At 33.4% G+C, this 23,879-nt stretch overlaps 1 protein-coding gene and 1 long non-coding RNA gene across 3 annotated transcripts in view; one reads left to right on the top strand and one right to left on the bottom strand.

Annotated features, from left to right (window-relative positions):
• Nucleotides 1–23,879, top strand: part of LOC143897925 (uncharacterized) — a 125,356-nt gene that overhangs the window by 1,885 nt on the left and 99,592 nt on the right. The window lies entirely within an intron of this gene.
• LOC143897629 (otoferlin) lies at nt 115–21,455 on the bottom strand. Its single transcript, XM_077406436.1, has 27 exons — nt 21,285–21,455; nt 20,380–20,524; nt 19,945–20,098; nt 19,655–19,823; nt 19,258–19,447; nt 18,413–18,615; nt 17,820–17,997; nt 17,167–17,360; nt 16,542–16,856; nt 15,637–15,969; nt 15,213–15,329; nt 13,816–13,950; nt 13,343–13,534; nt 12,423–12,644; nt 11,909–12,125; nt 10,813–11,039; nt 10,054–10,119; nt 9,868–10,002; nt 9,484–9,628; nt 8,910–9,039; nt 7,792–8,126; nt 5,815–5,945; nt 2,518–2,705; nt 1,630–1,865; nt 1,072–1,244; nt 811–911; nt 115–352 (listed from the first exon to the last, which is right to left on the bottom strand). Exons 1-27 carry the CDS (start codon nt 21,453–21,455, stop codon nt 172–174), a joined length of 4,983 nt encoding a protein of 1,660 aa, XP_077262562.1. The 3' UTR covers nt 115–171.

Raw genomic sequence — 23,879 nt, 5'->3', positions numbered from 1 at the left:
ATAATTTATTATTAATTTAATTGGCTACATTATTTTTTCAAAAATTGATTAAATAATTGAAAGCGAGTTATTTTTTTATTTTCTACGCATAAATCACAATAATACCAATTTCTAAGCTTATAAAGGTTTATTGTGCGTACCGTTTAACTAGAAACTAAACTTAATCAAGAACTAAGCACCTAAGAGACGTTTAACGAAATATCCGGGGAAAGCGTAAATTCCACATGCTATTAAAAGCACGAATAGCGTACACGTAAAGCAGCACAGGATTTGCCATTTATAATAACGACAAACGACGAAACAGAATGCTCTCCATGGATTGTGGAACCAGGAGAAAGAGGTATCGGGTCGCCTGCAAACCAATAACAATCAATAATTGGAAATATTAAATATAGATGAGGGAAGAGCATGTTTTTATTAAAACCGAACATTATTAGAGAAATAATATTTAACCGCGTATTTTTAATTATTATGTATTAATTTAATATTCAATTATGTATAATATATAAATAATTGTGCCAGAAAAATAGCATGTTTTATTAATGTAAGAGTAGTACGAATAACAAGATGAATAATATAAAATAGTCAACAATAGATCTCGAAATAATCTATAGATTGTTACAATTTTCTTACATCTCCCTGCTAATTTATTGGAATTAAGGAATAAGACCAATTGTCACATTAATCATTACTAGGCAGTTCAAAATGTATAATTCTAAATTATGTGATTATTTTCTTTTAAAAAGTAACTTGTTTTTGCAAATTAATATGAGAAATAAACTGATAGAATCAGAATGAGAAGGGATTAACCTCGGAGACGGAAGATTTTGAGGCGGATCCCTTCCTCTTCCTGCCGGTTGATTATCCGCGTCTACCGCTTTTAAAACGGACATTTCCAGTTCAATTTTACCCTACAGTGAAAGAGGATATAATTATTAGACAATGAAAAAAATTGTCTAATTTTATTTTTATCTTTTTTTGCAGAATTATTCTCATATAATTATATATATTCGCTTCATAGTTTATCCAAAAAATTTCGACAAAGTTCTTTATGATTTTGCGATATTTTACCGCTTGAATATATCTGCCGGCATCAATAGTACGTGCAAAAGGCCACCAAGCTCTAGTTCGAGAAACTTTGAACAAATTTATTGTGGGTAACTGCGGTTCGAGTAATTTCAGCGTACAGTTTTTGGAGTTTGCACTGCCTCGCGGCATTTTCGACAAATCTAATGTCAACTCTCCTGCAACACGTTAATTAATAATTAGAGGACGCGTAACTTTACAATATGTCACGCATTACGTTAATTAATTATGTGATCTTAGCGTAATTTAGCTTTTCAGTTATATATTTTCTCTGTTATATAGTTTTTGTTTTCTAGAAATGTCTTTGCAGTTGAGATTTAAATGAACTATACAATTTCTAAAGTTTAACTGAATAGCAAATTGAATTTACATATATACAATAATATCCCAGTTAATTTAAAAATAACTAAAAATCGAGTATCAAATTATTCTACGCGATTGTTCCATATTATATCGCATGTGAAATTTTATTAGTTTTCCAATCAACAATTCACATTTTAAACGTTTCCGTACTGAAACAGATCGATGGTATATTTTAATTACCTATAAAATCATCCGAAGAGAAATGATCATTGTCCCAGACTTGTAAACGAAGCTTGCAAGGCAGCTTCTCCTCGATCTCGTTTTTCGCGAACACTGACATTCTTCTGCGGACTATCATGACATTCTCGCCTTTCGAGTACACGACGCGAAATACGAATCTCCAGTTGAAGTTGCCCTCGCCGGTCAGGGAATTATAGTGGATGTCGGTTTTCTGGTAATCCTCGTATTGAATCCATCTACGTAATTATTTCGAGCAGATAACGAGCCCGTTAATAGCATATATCTATTGATCGTCTCTATAATCATTAAATCCGTTATTAATTGCAATTAAAACTGATTATTTCCAAGAATTGATTAAAAATTAAATTTTTGTTCGATTTTAATAACTTTTAAGAGCCTTAGTGGTTTTAAAAGGTTACTGCCGGCAGATATAGGATTCATTACGATAATAAAATAAAAAAAAAGAAAATTTATTTGCAGCCAACTACGTGGAATTAAAGTTCAATACCGATATGATTTGCGATGTTTTTAATCACATTTAAATTGAAAATTTTAAAACGAGATATATTTGAATCCAGCACAAAACGTCATTAATCTCGCTTGTAAATATCGCAACACAATAATTTACAATTGTCTATCTTCGATTTCTGCTTCGACCGAATAAATCGCGCAAAATATCTGCCAATTGACAAATATTGTCGCTTATGAATAATTAATCAAGGGAGCTATAATTAACCGCGGACAATAAAATAAATTCTGAATTTAGTCGAACTCAATTGCTATTTCATATCACGCTTTTTTTATATCTTTTGTGTATTACATGCAATTGTTAGGTAAGCCCGATAAAATACTTTTATTTATTGGTCTCACATGTTTGCGATGGCATACCCTTTGACATAAATGTCGGAGCACTTTTCTCCGGTGAGGAATTGGCTCTCGGTCAACGGCACGTCCTCGGTATTCCAAACAATTATACGAATTTCATATTCCTCCGATGTTGGGGGCGTAATGTTGACCGCCGGTTTCGGTGGCAATTGTCCAATTCGAAACATATCGATCCATATTTCAAGCTTGCCCTAAAATGTCATTTTTATACGGGAAACTCATATAATTGTGCAATATCTTAATGCATTCTGCAGATTGATGCTGAAGAGATCTTAAGGTAAAAATATGTGCTTACAATAATTTACAGCAATTATATAAGCAATCAAAGTAACCAATGCTATAATTACATTGAGCTCCGTATTTATTATATATAATATATTGATTTTCAAAATATGATATTTTTTACAAATATAATTTTGTCTCTTATTTTCTTATATTAGCTAAACATTATATACTATCGTAATCAACTGACTAATTATTTGATCTTTTTTTATAATAAAAATTTGAATAATTAATTACTCTATTTAGAATAATTATTAAATGTAACTATTAATCTAAATTTAAAGTGTACCTTTGTTTTGTAATTAGTAAAATTAGAAATAATATAATAATAATTATTAGTATCTACATTTATAGTATCGACATTAACGTTATTAAGTATCCAGCTGCGTGACTTCAAGAAACCAAGAAAAGAAGTCGCTACATTTTACAAGGTGATTTAATCTTATTTTTTAATTTATTAAACTCACGAGACAGATTCTTAAATTAATACAGTCATGTAGAGTTTTCACGTTCGTCACGAAACGTTAAAATTTGATGTGTGTTATAATAATAGTTGATGTGTGTGTTCTAATAATTTAATATATGCAAATGTCTTTTTTATATTCGCATGAATTCTATTCTTTAAGTGAACGCGTTGGAATTAACGCGCGCCTGTTGATCGAGATAGAATATTCGGTGTGATTTTATTTTGTAAAACATCGAAATATTTCACGTTCGTTTGACACGCAGGCTCGGTATTTGTTATCGCGACGTATATACGGCGCGCGCGGTGTTTATATATACGTAAGATCGCCGCGCTATCATTCGCAGGCTCGAGCGGGTAGGCAGCGGCGCGTGTCGTCGCGTTATCATTATCACCTCACAGAATACGATTAATCCCCCCGAATAATTTGCGATTATTTATTAATTAACCTGCCGCGATTAACAATTTGTAAACGCGCTGGAGTTAAGGGTTGCCGATCCCAAGCACGTATTCGTGCGATTTATTCGCGTGACGTCGAAATCGAAACGACTATGTGCACTAGAGTTCTAAATTATCGCCTCGTGCTACTGACGCATGGTAATTGTTTCTTCAGTCCAAATTCGAGTTTATCGCGCATCGCGCTTTAAAATTCGCATCGATTTAAATGCAATTTCGCTGTACCATTTTCGCATTGGGAACACGGAAAGATACTCGTGTCGGTGGATTCGAGTTACAGAGAGAGCCGCGTGTGTTATATATCGTTTATTAATAATACTGGTGTATCTCGCAAGATTTATATGTCCAATGTTGCACGTGTGCAATACTGAATCCCAATTGGACATTTTCGAACGTTCCATCGCGCTTTAATTAACTAGACTTTTACCGCGTTGTGTCACTGCACGTGATATCAATGTCGCTAATTTTTCGTTTATTAACGGAACGTCGTGTGTATATGTGTAGAACAAATTGATTTCGGATTTAACAACGTCGTGGCGTGTTTAATTAATAAGCATAATTACAGTTAATTCCGTATTCTAATATTTGCTGCATGCGGCGCGGTATAATTTTGGTTAGAATGTATGTATATCGCTTTGATCAAATCCTTCACTGGAGATTCATCATATTCTGATGATTAATGTACCCGCGATCGTAATTAACGTTTTCATGAATGGACGTCGTATAAATAAATACCATAAATAAATGAGCGGCAAAGGAAAAACGATCTGAGAGAAAAAGAGGAGAATGCAATGGAGAAGTTGAAAATTAAAAAATACAAATATTAAGAGTTTAAATTAAGAGTATAAAAATATTGTGAGTGAATTTATTAAGCCATTTTTACTTGTAATGGATGGGCTGAAAAATAGATTAGCGAAAATATTTAATTCTGGAACATGCATAACGTCCGTCATTCAATTGTGCATGCAACCGAATATAGCACGAAAGGATATCAATATACAGAAAAAATATCAATTTTAATATCGAGTACATTATAATTTATAATTGATTTCAAATTTATGATGTTATTGTTCAGATAAATAGTAAAAAATAAAATAGTAAGCAAAATAGCACTATAATAAGACATAAAATGCTAATTTTTTTAAAATATAAAAATTCTTTTATTTTATAATTTCTTTATTGTTTATATATTATAGAAAATTAAAATAAATGTTCATACATTTTTTAAGCTTCCTCATAGAGGAAGCTTTGTTTTTATATGTATGATGATGTGATGATTGATTGATATAAAATAAAATAAATTATTTTATTTTCAGAACATGATAAATATATTAATATTTAGATGTGTTTCTCTATACTTTCCTTTTTTTCTCTCGTAAATATTTTTTTAGTGAAAAATTGAGATGATTTTTTTCTACATTTCTCCAGAATTATGTAAATATTTCACATACTGCTACGTATGAAGCAATATTCAGAAATATTTTCAATATTTGTTATTTAGAGTTATTAATAATTTACTTCAAAGTAGAGTAATTAATAATTTTTAGTAAAAAAGATTAAATAATTTGCATATAACAATAAAAAATTTTTCTTCGTAAAATAAAATTGTCAATATTATTGATTACTACAGTATGCGTAGTACACATAAAAAATGAACAGACAAAGTCTGTTTAGCAGCAAAAATTAATTATCTGAATTTTAAAAAATCAGTTGCTTATGATATATTAATGTGCAAATCTCTCGAGGCAATATCACAAACTCACTTTGATTGCTTATAATGCTCTTGAAAACTATTGTAATCATAATATTTTTACATCAAAGTTTTCGATTTTAATTAATCTTCAGAATATCTGCATTATTATGTCATATATTGCAGTAGATGTTGGAAAATATTGTAATTATATTTATAGGCAAAAAGTGTTTCGCGACAATTTTTAATCTGATAAGAGAAATGTAGCTCATTTGATAAAGTAATGCAAAATTTAATTAAGATATAAAAAGAATTTTTCTTCCGCGGCACAACAATGTCTATATATCACGGTCACGTTTTCTAACGAACGGAGTTACTTTTCATATTCAGACGATGAATTTCATGCAACCTGCTCGAGACCGGGCCTCTTAACGTTGAAAAGTGGCCGTCTCTCGACGTGCTCCGGTACCAAAGCACATCCGCAGATAGGAAAATCTTGCCAGTGATGAAGTACGTTGAGAGCCATGCATTCTTCTTTGTCTGTCGGCGCACATATTGAATATTTAGTAGAAGTTTCTTAATAAACTATTTTTTACTTTACATGTAATATAAATTTTTAATTATATGTGATTAGATAATTATTTATATAAAGACCGCGTGTTTACACAGTCGTGTTTCCGATCCAGAAGAACTCGGCCAAAGCTAAATCACGCGACGTGATACGATTTAATAAATGGATCATGAGAGTCAGTTCAACATTCGTAACGTCACGTTCGTATATAATCGTGATTCAACTGAGAAACTCAGAGTTTGTCTTGAGGTAAACCGAACTTTGTTTCTTGCAGTTCTAAATCGATTCCGAGAGAAACTTGTATGTGCACATGTTTTATATTTGTTAACCTCATATCAGAGTTATGTATTGAATCGGGAAGAATTCCGTATTTCTCAAGCATATATTCTAAAAATAGTTGAAGAAATTGCGTATTTAAATAACTTAAATGGTCACTTACAATAACTTAAAAAATGAAATAATTATTGAGATAAAAAAAACTTGATTTAAAATTCAAGAATAAATTGTTAAAATCTTGCAACTAGAAACTGTTATTACATCCTTGTATAAATAATGGACAATAATTTCTTATATTGCATATTAATTATTAATATAATAAGCGTACGTGAGTATCTAAAATTAATTTTTTAACTGTGTATCAGTAGTTTAAAATCTAACATTATTAGATGAATTAAAGTTATCTATATATAATTTCATCGAAAAAGTATTTAGTCTAAAAACTATAATTTACCTGAAATTAATTAAAATTTGAAATGTAAGAAACCGAATCTTTGTTGCGAATTGATATAGCATTAAATATTTCGAGGTAATAACAGATCGGCTGGCACGCGGTCTTGGTGCTTGTTTTTACAATTAGGTACAGCGCGCTATGTTTATATACAAACTCGCTACTCGCTACGTTATCATTCGCACAGCGAGACTTGAGCGAGGCACTTTGTTTCATAAAACGCGATCTCTCCTTCCAAACGATTAGCGATTCAGTTTTCGATTAATTAACTCTGATTAGCAATTTGCAAGTATATCGAACAATTTGCAAATATACCAGTTGCACGATGTATTAATTCATATTTTATAGCTTCCTTATTTATTAAATGTTTCGTTTCGATGAGAGAGAGACAGTGTGTGGCTGGCACACGCCAGCTATATGTATAGGTACACAATTATTTTATTGTCATTCGCACAAGCCTCTTTTGTTATTCGCATTATTAATATCGGAAATGCCGCGCGATTGTTGTATTTTTATTAGGGCATTTGAGATTGTAATTAATCCTAATTTTCACAATAAACATTGTGCCTGTGGAATAAACAAATAAGAGAAAAAGAAGTCTAGAAAGAATGAAATAATCAGTAATTTACTAATTTAATATTTATATTATTTATTATTTTCTCTATTTTTTATTTAAAATCGGGACTTTAAATTTTAAGAAAATTTTGTTGATTTTAAGAAAATTAAGATCTGCGTTTGGCCTCTTTCCCAGGTAGCAGAGTGAAGTCAAATGACGTATTAATAACGTCTTAATGACATCTCTAAAGTCAATAAAACGTCATTAAGACGTCTTTAGACGTCATCTTACTGGGTTATATAAAAGGAAGCAAACCAGAAATTTCTTTGGTATATTTTTATTGAAAATATCTCATCCGTCACGCTTGTGAAATGAGATTCAAGTATCGGTTATCAATGTAAACCTAAATCTTCTATTTGAATTGTAAATTACAAATGACTGGTGTTTGATTTGCGTCAGGATATGAAACTCTCTCTATCGGGTTATCACTTAGCAGTTACGATAATCTTCGATCAATGGAAATATTACGTACCGATCTCGTCTTCGCGCTCGATCACAGCATGAAAGGGAAACGACTGCTTCCCAATCTTAATTTCTCGTTCCCCGTATTCCGGTGGCGGTAGATTGTTCTTCCTGCAGAGGAACTCCAAGATCTGCGTCGGTTTTTCGCGATCTCTCCAAGCATTGTAACCGACGGTGCTGTAGGCGCTCGCGATTCCACAAAGCGCCCGATGCCGACTGTAAAATCGGTTTTCGATGTCAATCCGCGTCACGCCGATTAGATCATCGGCTGTCGTAGCGTCGAAGTCCCACACTTGAATCTCTAACATGTAATCTTGCGGGAAGCTCGCCTCGATCTCGAACACACTGCCAGATAATATTTACTATTTGAAGATAATCGCGCTAATACTTTTTTATGTTTATTCGAAATCGACCATAAGTACTGTTTAAAAAAAAAAAGAATATTTGACAACTTATTTTTTAGAGAATAGATATTAATTATTTTAGATAAAAATGATATGGCATGAAAGAGTTAAATTTTATATTTCATTTATTATCCTTAAAGGATTTAAGACTGTTTTTTTTATTAATATTGCATATTCAAAAATAAAAATTATATTGATCAACAAAATAATTTTAATTGTTGTTATATTTATGCTATGTTATTATTTAAAATAGCTAGAAAATCCAATCGTGCAGGTTGGATAAATCGTGCTAATTGATCTCTTTTTTTTTAGTCGAAATCAATCACAGAGACTATATGCTTTGGGAAAAAAAATCTAGGGCAATTTGTTTTTTATGGTCTAAGTTATCACATTATTTTTGGGTAACACGGTACTAAAAAAGAAATTTTATTTTATTTATTGCTAGAAAACTTAAGAGGCTATTTATTTCTTTGCATTTTTAAAAATGAAAAACATGGTTATCAAAATAATATCGATCCCTGTTACATCTATACGCTAGGTTGTTACGTGAAGTAGCTCGAAAACTCGATCATGTAGTTTGAGACCTGTAAAAAGCCGATAATGCACGGTTGCACAGATGGATATCGATAAAATATTTTTCGGTAGCGCCTGAGGGGCATGCGTGGCAGCTATACCGCGGTGTGCTATATGGAAAGAAGGTACGGTAACTTTTTGTTGACCTTACCGACCAAACGTAGGGTTTAATTGATTGGGTTTATAATTCTTCCTGTCGCTGATAGAATTTTTTCCCAGCTTCACGCAAAGATACGGGTCAGACTTGCCGCTGAGGGGATCCTTAGGCTGTAAGTTAATGCCTGCGCGAAAAGCAAATTTACTGTCGACTCGATGCCGCAGAGATGGGCTTTCTATAGCTTTCCTGAGGAATATAAGGAGTACCAGAAAATCCCGCGAATAAAACGGAAAGGGATCTTTAAACCACCCTCTATAAACTTTCCTTTTTTTATAATAAAAAAATGTTTACACAGGATGTTTACACGGAGAAAATGAGGTATCCCGTTACACGCTCTCGTTCATAATTACTTCATAATTACTTCGTCAAGTTTGGGTTAATTTTTATTGGGTAAAATTGAATCTACGACCATTTACGGTTGTATAATTAAGAATAAATATTTCAACAATGCGTAGCTTTGAATTTACTTTTGTTGAGAAGTCTGTAAGTTAATATAAAAGCAAACGAAAAGAGTGTTTTTAAAACAAGTCATTTTTTTCGACGCACATGGTACAACGCGGAAACTAACCCTTTACGACGTAGAGTCTAACGAGAAGCTTAACAGGCTCTTGAGGCGGATAATCGTTGCACAGGCCATTAGCCGCGTCTCTCCCGCTTCTCGTTTTGCATGGAAAATTATCAGGATGCGGCCATCGGTATATAGAAATATACCCCTAAAATCACAATTTACAGTCTTTGACATAAATAAATTGAGTGGTTTTATTTACAGTCGCCGTTGATATTTGTCGCACTTAATTAATTACACTTAATTAACATACTTCATTAATTATAATTTGTTTAAAGAAAATTAGATAAAATTTCTTTCACGATAAAGAGCTTTCTCTCTGTCATTTTTATCCTATAAAATCAGTCTCTATATTTTTTAAAGATAATTTTTTTTAATGAAGTAAACCTTGAATTTGCCAGCGTAATTATCTCCAGCGTGCTCGGTAATTTCACCTTTTCTTCCACGCCACAATTCGAAAGTACGGAGTTGGTCTTGAAACCCCTCGAATTGCGGCTGCGTCTCCAGCTCCGTGGAATAGATCTGATTTCAGTGTCTGAGCACTCAAGTTTTGACAAGTGCATTAAATAGTACCTTGAACGTTGCCACGGGTTTACGACGAAATGCTATCGTGATTCCCAATTCTCTGTTTCTCTCTTCCTACGGATTCAACGACGCTCAATAATTTGCATTATAAAATATTTCGATTGAATGGATCTAGTCAATCAAGACTCGTGTTTTACATTCAATTTAGAATCGGTTCATTTATCAGTAACGTGATTTATCAGTGATCGCGAAATAAAGCTGAATCGAGGAAAATTTTTAAAAATTTCTTGAAGATTCAGGAAAATAAAAGAGAAACTTAAAAGATTTTTGAAGTTCTATAAATTCTATAATTTAAAATTTTTTTGCAATTTATAAGCCATATAAAATTTTAAGAAATAAGAAAGCAAAGACAAATATATCTATCGTTAAACTGCATTCTAATCATATAAGCTAAACGTTTAAACAGTTAAGTATCTAAGCAATTAAGTTACTAAGCCCCTGACCCGTTAATTAAATTTCTGAGCGCACCTAAGCAGCTAAGTATTTCAGCAATTTAGTATCTATTACACAGTTACATTCACACGATTTATAGTATCGGAAATCCTTAAAGATTGCATGGAAAAATAATTAAGTTTGAAGAATTTAAAGAAGTAGATATATATATATGTATATATATTTTTTTTAAACGTTTTTAACTACAAATGCGTTATATAACGCTTTCTTCCGTATCAATGAATTTCTCGTGCAAAGTGATAAGAAATAACTTCGGCAATAATTATTCTTTACATTTAAAATAACTTTACAAACCTGGAGGGAGGCGAAATATTTATTCCACCAATCGAGAGTCTCGTCATCGCTTTCTTTATAAATTTCCACCTTCTTTCTCTTGGTAAGAAACTTAAATTTCAATATCCTCTTGGTGATTACGAACAGTCTCTTCAACTTGGAGTGGACGTCCGTTGCAGCCATTCTCTTATATGCAATGAGACCTTTGCTCTCTTCCTTCGAAGGGCTATAATCGATCGGCAAAGGTACTGCACCAATAATAAAATTTGAAAGCAATATTAAAAATCCTGCAATTATTTGTGTACAGGGTAATCAAAAAATTATTTATGATAATACGAATGATAATAAAAAGAAACTCTTTTGATTTATTCCTAGCCTACCACCTGCCTGACCGTTGCCCTTACGCCACTTTTTCTTTCCTGTATCTAACCCTATCCTCTCTCCCTTTGACCTGTGTCCACTCACACACGCTCTCTCACTCCTCCACTTCTCTCTCTCACCCACTCGCTGCTTTTTTACACACCCTCTCACACACTCTTCTTTGCTTGATTTTCGCCCAGTCACTCGCACACGTGTCATTCACGATAGCGCCGGAAACGGAAGTCCAAATAGGGGGGAAAACGGATTGGGTTTTTTGAGATAAGATATTAGATATAAAAGCGAAGATAAACAAATATAGGCATATAAGCGAATAAGCGAGCAAGCGAGCAAGCGAGCAAGCGAATAATGCGAAAATAAGGTTAAGGACAGGCGTGTGAGGCGTGTATGTGTGTACAGGCAAAAACTAAGAATAAGCGAAAGAATTGTAAGAGTTGTAAGATTGAATTGTGTACAGGGTTGGGTATTATACGTCCCTACACAAAACGCCCTTTTAGATCCCTTTGGGAAAATAAAGTATCCTATATATCTAATCTAATAAAAAGAAACTCGGTCAAAATTCGATTCACGCATTTTTTCATATTTTTTTTGAGTTTTATTTTTTTCTTTAGCTTTGCAGTATCTAGAAAATTATGAGAGATAATAAAAAGTGAAGAATTAATCTTTCTTTTAATGAATATAATACATTTTTATAATATGCGAATACCATTTAAATAACAATAATAATAAATCAACTAACACACTATCGCTGTCTGCCGTTTCGTCAGCCGGAATTTCTGCATGAATTTCGACTCGTATATCTGCGCATCATAATCCTCCTCGGTTATTAATTGTTCCAGAAACACATGAATGTTAGGGATAATACAGATCCCCGCGTACTTGAAGCAGCCAAATCCGCGCGAATCGTAAGCCTTTATGGTGATGCTCGGATAGTAAATGTCGAGCTCCGGCATTTCCTTGATGATTAATGCGTTTTAGAGCGCTTCCGTTTTCTCGCCATTAATAATAACGTACATCACGTTGGATTTATTTTAATCGTACTCTGATTTCTGACCATTTCAGACAATCAACGTTAAAAGCTATCTCTGAGAGACTTGACGACCAAAATTAAACGTCAATCAAACTTTTATTGATCTTTGATTAATCTTTGTTAAATCGCGCGTGTATGAAATTTATAGCTTAGACATCGGACACATAATGCGCAAAGTTCCCTAATTAACCATTCCTGGGAAGTGGGATGATTTCAGAATTACCAGCTCGATCATAATGTGCGGTTCCTCGAAGTTGCTGAATCTCCTGGCGTTCTTCATCACCTCCGACTTGACGTGCACTCCGGCGCACTCCACTATAATTCTCGGCTTACGTACCGGCATATATTTTATCTTCCTCATGTCGCGAACACCCCAAAAGATTACCTCCAGCCTGTAACCCGTCATTTTCGGCCTGATATCCAGTGGGATGCTGTAAATCTTGTCCTCTGCTGACATGTTCATCGGAACATCCGAAATCTCTTTGTTCTCTGTCTGCGGTAATATATATATATATATTTTTTTTTTGTTTTTCAATTTTGGAGAAATGTCATCGTAAAACTCGATGCATTATCTAACAAGACTTACATGCACATTACGGGGTGAGCCAACGAAAATTTTCCATCCTGTTTTCTTGTAACCGATTGATTTGTGCGACATGTGCTGAAATTTTTGTGATAAATTAAATTGTGTTGTACACCTCCTATGTTGTAATACACATGTGTGTTGTACACATAAGAATTCTTATTACCATTTAAAATTTTTGTAGGGGTAGCTACCTAATTAAGGAGGTGTACAACACAATTAAATTTATCATAAATATTTTAGCACATGTCGCACGAATCAATCGATTACGAGAAAACAGGATAAAAAATTTTCGTTGGCTCACCCCGTAATGTGTAAGTCTTGTTTTTATAATTTAAGTTTTTTTCGAGTGTTTCTCGAAAAGTCGCATTTGGAAGTCGATAATAAGTAAAAATTGAAAATTCAAAAAAATTGGAAGGAAATTTTTGTTGGCTCACTCGGTATACATTTTATATCGAGTTTTACGATGTCTTTTCAAAGTAAAACAGAGGTAGATCATTAAATAGAATGTATTGTATGAAAGAAGATCGAGAGATGACATCTGTTGGAACATCGTTGACATTTGTCGAGAAGGAAAGTCGATAACTCACTTCTATCAGCTCGAAAGCTGCGAGAATTGAGCCGGTGCAATCTTTTTGCGACTCGAATTTGTACCACTCTAATTTCGGTGGGAAATCGGGCGGCGAGTAAGTTTCCGTGACGAGTTTTACTAATGGCACCGCGATACACCTGCCACAGAATTCCCTCGTGCCCTGCATTATTTTTCGTATACAAGAGATATGTAACATTTAAATTCAGTTGGAACACTACTAAATCTTCTTTTTTCAATTTCTACTTGAAAACACTGAGAATAATTACATCTGTACATAAACAACAATATTTTTGTCATTTTTATTTCATACTCGTATTCCTTTTTAAGACATATTATTTTATTTTATTTTATTTTTATTTTTTGGAGAATATATATATATATATATATATATATATATATATACTACTAAGAAATTTGACAAATTTATTGGTCTTTGCTTACGCATAAATCCTGCTGAAAAGCCTGCAAGACGACTTCGGGTGGTAGAATTTTAATATACTCCTTAGTACCGTGCAAAATAATCGGAGGAAAAATTAACGTTTGGTCCCAAAACGGGTCTAAACTTTGTCTTATTGTCTGGAAAAATTATAAAATTAGATTTAACTTACTAAATATAAGTTCGAATATTCCTTTTTTAAATAGATTTTTTATCGTTCAAAGCAATTTGAGTCTGATTATATACAAATAATTTTTTTTGCCAATTGTTATACGATTACTGTATATAATATTTTGATAATGCAAATCTCAAAGATTAATTAGAATTATGAATCTTAATATTAAAAAAGTTACAACGTATAAATGTAATTGCAATAAATAATTCAATTGTACATTTTGATGCATTATTGCACTATGCATTATAATATAAATTGTATAAATGGCAAAAAGTTAAAAAATGCGCAATAATAAGTTTGAAATCGGCAGAAGTATATATAATAGTTGGGTTGTTTTTACTGAATAAAACTTCAGTTCAAAATTAAAACTGAAGATCGATCAGTTTGATTTAATTAGAAAAATTCGAAGTCACTTGACACATTTAGTAAATATAATCCAGTAAAAGTAGAGCAATTTGTATAAAAAAAATAGATTTGATTTCTAACAATTGTCGTCAGCTATAAAGTTAAATCGCCAGGATGAATTCAGAATCATACATTTTCCAACGGTCTATCACGACTTAATTGATCATTAACCCGGCCTTATTAATCGCATTGCATAATATCGGGGTGACGATAATAAATGACGTTGCCGACGTCATTTTAAAACTTGTCGAGCGTGAATAATATTACCTCGTTAATGCGGAACGAATCGGCTTCGAGTCCAACGGTATTACGGCGCGCTTTTAAGTATAGCGCACAGCACGTGTAACTAACTATATTTTATATTAATAATTGTCAACCACGTAGCACGAAACGGTACGAAATGTTGCGGCTGCAACATTAATCACGCTCGTATTACATCGGTCATTACTCTCTCGCGTTTCAAGTGAAATGTCATAGGAATATACACGCCGCAGAAATTTCACGGTATCATGATCGTGTATATGCATGCGGTATATGATCATCACGGCGGAGATAGAACATCCCAGGCGTGTGCGCGAGCGCTGTCCGTCGCTCGCTCAAAATTTCACTTTTTAAAAAATTCAAAAATCGGGAAAGTGGCACGTTTCCTTAAAACGTTAAATATTAATAAACAATTGGTTTGTCATGTTCGCTTGATATAAATAATTTAATAAAGGAGGTATAGCGAACAAAGCTCGTTCTTAGTGCTTATAATTATATATTACAAGCGACGAATATACGCATATAATAAAATATTAATCAATGTTATTAAATATTAATCACCTGCGTGGAAGCCATGTGTCCCTGAAATGCGACTCGTATAAACGAATCCAGCAAGCCGGAAGCGTCCATTCCGGGATCGAAGCGACCTTGGAATATGTGGGCTCGTAACTGGAACGTCTGTAACGATCACGTCGCATATTATCGCGGTGTCGTTTTCACGCGCGTATATATCGATAGAACTTGATCCGTTCACTCGTTATCGAGATCTCAACATCTCGGGTACTCGCAACCCGTCGCGTCGCGTAAAAGAGTCACGGTCGGTCTCGCTCCGCGTGTACTTGGCGCGAGACACTACCGTGTCTCTTGATGTAATGTTTGTCGAGGCGCGTCAATCTGATTTCTCCCGCGAAGTCATAGACGTCTCGGGTTATGCATTTCCGTGCATCGTAATGCCCTTCCGCGAATCTTTTTACCCATCTCTCACCGAGGACTGATTGTACTCGATGTACTTCGGGAAGGTGTCGACGTATCTGCCGTGGTCGATCTCGTATCCAGGCGGAATCGCGCTCCAACACGCTGCGGCGTACCTCGCGTTGCCGAGCCACAGAATCGCCTCGATTTTGCAGGCACTGTATTCGACAGGCTCTCTTTCGTCGTCCGGATTCCTGGGGAATAGATTTACTCGCCGACCGCATTTCCCGCCCATTTCCGTCGCTTCCTCGGAGTAGATGATCTGCTCGGCTGGCAGTCGTGAGTAAGCGACCCGTTTCGAGCCGGCAATCATCCAGACGAAGACGTCCGGGAGACTATGTTGGGGCTAATTAAACAATACATCAAGTGAATTAAGAAAATGTTTAACTAAGTCACTCGGTCTCAGCGCCTGACTTTTCTACACGCATATACGTTTAAAAATGACGCACATTTGACTGAAGCTCATTTTACATGTTTTGTTGCGTGTTGAATTAACACGTTTAATCGTATTGATACGTTCAACCGTGTTAAATGACGTCATTTAAAACGGCAAAAAATGTGTAAGAAGAGCTTCAGTTAAAATAACACACTTGGATTTGCAGTGTAACCGACGCTATATCGAAATTCTTTAAAACGTTTGTATAAAAATTAAATACCATTTAATATAAAACTTTGAATGACATAAATAGGTAACAACGTAATACATCAAATAAAAAATATATAATTTATACTACGTCATATTTTATCATTATACACATAATATTTTATCATTATATATTTATAATAAAAATTTTACTGCGGTTTTTTTTCACGGTAAGTCACAAAAATCGCTGGGCAAACAACGTGTTAGCTATTCATAACATTCTGAAATTTTACGAAAGGGATGTTTATACGTTAGACACGCATTTGTTAACTTACGTCATCGCACAGATTCCTCAATTTTCTTAAATACTGATATGCGTGGATCATCGCGATTCTCATATAATTGTTATTAGGGAGTTCGCCGTTGATCTTAATTCTCTTGAGTATGTCTTCGACATTTTTGCGACACAAACTCACCCGATGGCGATCGAGTTGGGTGGTTCCTCCTTCGTTTTCGTACCTGCCGATGTCCAACGCGTGTAAGTAACGCGTGCAGTGAGCTTTTAATGTGCGAATCGTTTCATTGTAAGCCTCGAAAGCTATAGGATTCTCCATAACCATGAGAGCCTCTAGTTTCTCTAATCTTATCTCCTGAAAAGATTGAAATGACTTCTGATGTTCTTAATTCGCACAAATAACACTTGATGCTTTAAAAAGTTCTGATAAGTTAAGATACATCAAAACTTATTATTATATTGATTTTAGCTTTAGTATTTAACAATAAATTAATAATAACTTTACATGTTTTTTGAAAATTAAACAAGTTAAAATTAAAGGCTCTGTAATCAACTTCTGATAGACTTTGAAATTTTGTCTTGAATGAATAGAAGCTATTAAAATTCCAAGGTCTACCAGTAATTAAAAGTTTACTCGCTTTTAATGTCACGCAATTACGGCATACCAAAAAGTTGGATATATAGCGTAGATTATTGCTGTTGTACATCCGCCATTCCAAATTTGGCCACCAAGATCTCACGTACAGACAGGGCTTTCTGGATCCCAAAGGTACATAATTATACTTGCCATCCAAAGTGCCGGTCGTTCGCGGAGCTGATTGACTCTCGAAGTTTAATCGCTTTTCCAGCAACTCGTTTTCTGCCGAAGTCAAGAATAAAGAAGAAAAAGAATGTTTTTATCATTTTATTGTTAAATGTGACCTCCTGATTTCCATCTCGCGTTGACGTTGAAAGCATACTTCACGTCAGACAAATACAGAGTGGCTGTAACCAACAGCGACAAATCCGTAGAGATGCCGTTGTAAGTTGAGGAGGAAAAGTAACAAGTCGCGCAACATAAATTTCGCCCTATAAAACAGTCGTCTCTCCAATAAACTCGAGAATTTGTCTCCCTTGTCGAGGACCATTCTCTAGAAATCGCAATCAATGGCGACTGCATTGCCGGAATTGCAAAAGGTAAAAGAAAATAATTGGGTACTTGAAACAAAGTGTTTCTAATTTATCATTTCCGTTTCCATTTATAGTCACATTTAGCGCTAAAATGTTTTTACGACAATCGCGATAATGTGATGAGCAAGAATAAAAGTTTATGGAGCACCTGACTGGCTGTCATCAGTGTTTTCAACGCATTGACTATACGGAAATTGTTGATTTCCCGCGTTTCCTAAGCTCAGTTCGAAGCTGATTAATTTCGATCCGAATTGAGAGCGGTCGATCAAGCATACATCGTACAAAACTCCGACCAGAAGATATTCCTCGGTCGACCACAAGCTTTTCTAAATTTTTTAAAATAACATTTTTATAGGTTTTTTATTAAAAATTATTTCAAACTAAGAAATTATTATTTTTTTTTTAATTCTAGTGTTTGTAATTTTTTAAATTCATATCAATCTTTACATTTTATTTAATCAGTCTTTTATTTATTTAAAAAAAAAGAAATTTATTAGAATAAATTAGATTTTGAAGATATTTTAGACATTTTTTTTTAACTTGCTGAAAATTTGTCTTTACTGTTATAAAATAAATTAAATTTACGTTAGAAATTTTGACAGAATTATAAAAATTATCCTTACCGAAAAACGATTTTTCTGTAATTTAACTGTAAATTGGACTTTACCATAAATGAAATTTAACTATAAATAAAGTAAATATATAATCGTGAAATCGGAGCATAACAATAAATCTAATCACTTCGATAATGGGAAATACTGGAACAGTCTCAACTCCAATTCCGGGGGATGCTTCTGGGTCATCCATTTCAGTTTTCAGCGACAGAAGCACCCTTCCGCGATACAAAGGCATTGCCGTCAAGCATTTGCCCGAGCAGCCGTTCTTCTCCACCGAGCCGGATCCGTAAAAGTGGATGAAAGACGGCCCGTAAGTCGGCAGGAATCCTATTGACAGGACAAATGCTATCTTTCGGAATTTCTCACACGTCGCTCTCTTACTTTATTACTTTCTAACATTTATTTGAATTTTATACACATTTGCGAGTTTGGTTCAAATCAGGTTAAAGATGATTGATATCATACTTACGCGTAAATTTATATGTATAAATATTTATCTCTATTTAAGAAGAATTTATCATAATATAAAAATAATTTAAAAATATATGAGTCTATTCCCGGGAAAAAAACCTCTTATTTATTCACATTAGTTTATTTATATTAGTAGAAATATGATTATATATGATCATATAAGAAATGGAAAGTATAATCTTAAACAATATTATATGGCCATATATAAGCATTTATGATTATTTACTCGCGAAAAAATACCTCTTATTTGTTCATATTAGTAGAAATATGATTATATATGATCATATAAGAAATGGAAAGTATAATCTTAAACAATATTATATGCATTGTATGAGTTTATCGAATTTAAAGCAAATATATTGAGGTGAGAGATAAAGAAGTTTAAAACAAATGGAAGGCATGTAAAGATATTTATTCCAAATTTATTTCTTCCGGAAGCAATTGCGTACCCCCCACGCCGTTTTTTATTCTTGGCAAGGAATTATTTAGCAATCTTACCGTACTCCCCGGAATTCGAGATCTTCGTTGTGTCCAGGATATGAACTGCTACGATGCAAGTCCGGCAACTGTCGATACGGTGTTTTATGGTGATTCTCACGCGGTGGCGGAGAACGGGAAACGTTTCCTTGAAAATGATGGCCTCGTAGAATTTCGGGGAGTAGGTTTGCCATGCCTCACTCGTCGATCCCTGGAAGCCTTACAGTTTGTAATCGTTTTGTGTTCGACCGCGTAAGGCCGTATCGGCTCTAAATAAATAGTTCTCGTCGATAATAACGGCGTTACGATGCATTAAATGTCTGTAATGTTATATAATCATCCTCGTAGGAACTAAAGGCATTTCAAAATTTAACTTTATCGCGCGGAACTGAGAGCTCAGAAATTATCTCTTTTGTACCTTCATTCCAGCGAACGATATTTGTACATAGGGATTAACGTTCTCGAAGTCGGTCTTCCTGCACAAGCTGCTCATATCGGGCAAACCGTCGGCCCGATAAACGATGAAGATATATCGAGCGCGTTGCCTGAAAGGCAGCCTCTCACCACCGATAGGAAGCAGTAGATTCCTATATATGTTTGAACACAATCCCATGAGATTCAGGCACAAACGACGGAAATTCTGACAAGCCATTTAGTATAAATTACGGATATGTCAATAATAAGATAATTTATCTCGGGAGGGATTACCCTTCGATGTCGTCTTCATCCAACGTTTCTGGATGCACCCTCACTTTCTCATCCTTGACGTTCACCGTGATGTTGCATTTTACGTAACCCTTCGGGCCCGCCGTCAGATCCTTCGGGTCTGTCAACACAGCCCACTTGTGGTAGTACTGACGATCTATGTGCAGAAGAGCAATAACATATATCTGGCAAATGCTTCTTGAAAACTCGAACGTGTTTCTTTTACATCTCTGGTAACGATATTTTTCCGATATCTAACATATTTCTTCATTTTTATTTGTAAACGGAAATGTTTATACTTTGCGAAGATAATTAAGCTGTTTTTCATTGAGGAAGAATTTATCTCTTTCCTTTAATTCACGTATTCAACTTGTAACAAAGCTCTAGGTAACATCCGCATTTTCTTTATCTCTCTTTTCATTTTTTCTTTTTAGTAACCTGGTTGCTCCCATACTGTGGCAACTTCGAAAGAAATGCTTCCGTGAAACTTTAATCGCCGAAGAAAGTTCCGCAGGTACACCGCTATCGTGATGCCCGTGTTTAGCAGATTTTCCAAACTGCACGTGAAGTCGAAAACGAAGTACTGTATTTCAAAGGGCAGGGGGTAAATGTGCATACAATTCAACGCGAATAAAATATATTCGTTATAAAAGCGTCAGTTTATTCCGAAAGTCAAAATGTCAGGAAATTTTAGAAAGACTGAAATCTACAATCTTGATAGATTCTAATGTACTTCTTTGAATTTGGAGATTTATAACTTTATAATAAGAATACATATACTGAAGAACTCATTGAACTTTTAAAATTTTAATAATCAGTAATTTTTACTATAAGTCGTAAATGCCCTGAAGTAAATAAATAAACTTTTACTTAATTGAGGTAAATAAACGACTTTTATAAATCAAAAATTAGTAATTTTTAAAAATGTCGATAGAGTTTACATAACATAAATTTACAAAACTTTGAATATGTTTTAAGTTTAAAAAATATGTGAGTTGCATATCTTATATTGACAATATGTCATTTATAAGAATCCACGAATTCCAGGAAAAAAAAACTAAAGTCTTTAAACTTTAATGTATTAAGTTTTAAATTTTAAAAACTTACATTAACAAGGATTTAAATATTTTTATACTCAAAGACGTACAGATGTCTAATTTAAAACTTAAAATTGAAAGATTTTCTTTAATCTTTCAATTTTAAGTTTTAAATTTTAAAAACCTAAATTAAAAAGGAATATTTTATTATTCAAAAACGTACTGACGTTTCAAATTTTAACCGTTATAATTTCCAGTCGAGCGATTTTACATACAAATCAGTTTCGAGAGACTGAATAACTTCACCTCGTTATAAATAGGATTATCGGTCCTTTCGCGTATCACTGTCCTTCTCTTGCGATTTCCAACTTTGACGACGACCATCGGATTCGCATTTTGCGGCAAGTGCTTTACTTCCAGTATAGTTACGCAAACTTGGTAAATGGAGAACTTCGGCCTGAATTTCTTGAAAGGCATCGTGGGCCGCAAAATCGATCGTTGATATTGGCCGCATGCCAGATGCGATTCGCATTTGTTTAACTTGCTGTTTGTTTGTTTCTGGACACTTCAAGTGCGACGGCTTTGAATTTATGCACGGCAGGCACAATACAAGGCGGCAAACAAAATACGAGAACACTCCCAACGCGTTCGATAAGCTTTCTCGTCAATATAAACCTTTCTCCATTCTCCTTTGTAACTCTCAGTGGGTTCTATTGATACTTAAAATATTTTTTTTAAATATCGCGCGAAGTGTTTTCTTCGTGTTTAATAGTTTCTTTATTTAATGTATCTACAAATTTTTTTTTACTGGCACAATACAAGGCGGCGAACAAAATACGAGAGCACTCCCAACGCGTTCGATAAAAGCTTTCTTGTTGTAATTCTTTGTGAAAGTTTATTTTTATATTTTGCTTAAAATTTCTTTTTCAGATATTAATTGTTCGAAATGTTTTCTTCGTGTATTCAATAGGTTTTTTATTTAATATATATCTACAAATTTTTTTTTGCTGGCAATACAAGGCGGCGAACAAAATGCGAGAACACTCCCAACGCGATAAAAACACTCGATAAAAACTTTCTTTTGTTAAAACTTTTTTTATTCCCTTTTTTAATTCTCCGTGGAAGTTTTTTTGATATTTTGTTGCATAGCGAGATCAATAATTGTTTTCTATTATTAAAATGATTTGAATTCTTTCTCTTATATATTACATAATTTCTATAATAATTATGTTTTTTTGCAATTAAATTCACAAACTTATATTTTTTTTATACTTACATATGTATATTTGCAAACAAAATAACTTATCAGTTATAGATTTAAACTTTTATTTATATCTTCAGATGATATATTCAGTGATCTTTAGATGATATATAGTGTGAGAATACTAACTGATGATATACTCTCAACTGTAATCGATAAATACAGCAGTCCTTTTATTCGTGCTTACCTACTGCTGATTCGCTTCAACTTGATTAAAAGTTCCATCGCTTGCCACTTCTTTCATAATTCATTTATAATTTTGAAAAATTTGATTGTAATTTTATTTCTAAAAGAAAAATTATGTAAATATAGCTAACTATTTAATTTAGATATAAATTAAAAAAAAAAAAAAGTTTTTTAATGTAAATGTGTATTATTATTAAATATATGAAGTTTAAAGACAAATTTGGGAAATAAAATTCGAAATTAATAAAATTGTACTTACCGTGCGATATTATAATTCTATAATTCCATTTTTAAATCTGAAACTTGTTCTGCAGTGCGTATGCGTATGTGATCAGAGCAGTGCAATTCTTTTCTTGGATTCTGGAGATTTAAGTCGCTAGCTGTGTCACTTATATTAATTTTTTTATAACTTTTTTACAATTGTGAAAGTTTGCTTCATTCCTATTTTCAATTCGCCGTACGGCAAATAACTTGAAGACAAAATTGATTTATCAATTTTGCTGCTTTTATTTGAAAAAATAAGCAGTCTGGAGCTATTTCTATAAAATACGAATTTCTGATAATATGTGACCTTAACTTATTAAAGTGTTTCTTCGAATCGGGATTGAACTATGTAACACGTAATCTATATCTCATAACGATTTTTCTATAAACAGAAACTGCGCATATTCGGAAAATAGATTCCGCTCCGACTCCACGTCGTTTCCCGTCGAAGGCCACCCTGTCAGACACAAGTGCGTGCTTCACACGTCAATTTTATGTCAGTGCGTGTAAATACAGGCCTCACCTGACAAAGTACTTATCTCACGTTCTGACAGCAATCGAAATGCAGTCGTAATCTAAAATATCGACCTATAATTAAACTAGGAATACCACTCCTTGAATACATAAATATATTTTCATAAAAAGATAAGCATTTTATTGTGTGTGTGTGTGTGTGTGTGTGTGTTTGTGTGTGTGTGTGATGCGTGCTATTAACATTATTAATTTTTTTCTAAAAATTTTTTTTTCTTAAAACAATTTTATTTCAATCAGTGTAATATAAATGCATTTCCTCAACAAATTAAATAAGATCCATGAACAGCATAATATTTTATTAATTTGTTGAAAAACTATTTTATCTTAAATATACAAGATTATTCATATAAAATTTAAAATTGTCATAAAATTGAAGATGTACGAACTTTAAAATATTTGCTGTTTATGGATCTTTTGAAGCTTTAGAAGCAAGAAATTTTTTATTTTTACACAGAATATATATATATATATATATATATATATAGTTTAGAAAATATTTAATCTATAAAAAACTAATTTAGATATATTGAATATGTAAAATAGTTCTTCTATCCATTTGTCCCTTTGACAAAAGGGACTGGTTTGCGGCTGAACTTACAGGAAACGCACGCATAAGTGATTTACAACTTGCAACAGCACGTGGCGAAACATACGAG

Source organism: Temnothorax americanus, unplaced genomic scaffold (genome assembly GCF_048541705.1).
Source record: "Temnothorax americanus isolate GAGA-0224 unplaced genomic scaffold, ASM4854170v1 Scaffold21, whole genome shotgun sequence".
NCBI classification, from domain to species: domain Eukaryota; kingdom Metazoa; phylum Arthropoda; class Insecta; order Hymenoptera; family Formicidae; genus Temnothorax; species Temnothorax americanus.
This window is presented reverse-complemented; position numbering and strand designations above follow the sequence as displayed.

Bases quoted from the DNA above. Each gene is read 5' to 3' on its own strand.
- LOC143897629 (XM_077406436.1), bottom strand. From the start codon at position 21,455: ATGCCTTTCAAGAAATTCAGGCCGAAGTTCTCCATTTACCAAGTTTGC. The intron at 17,998-18,412 runs GTGATTAGATTT...TAAAAAATTTAG, and splicing joins CAGTATTTCCCATTATCGAA to AAAAGCTTGTGGTCGACCGA. The intron at 10,003-10,053 runs GTACTATTTAAT...CACTGAAATCAG, and splicing joins AACCCGTGGCAACGTTCAAG to ATCTATTCCACGGAGCTGGA.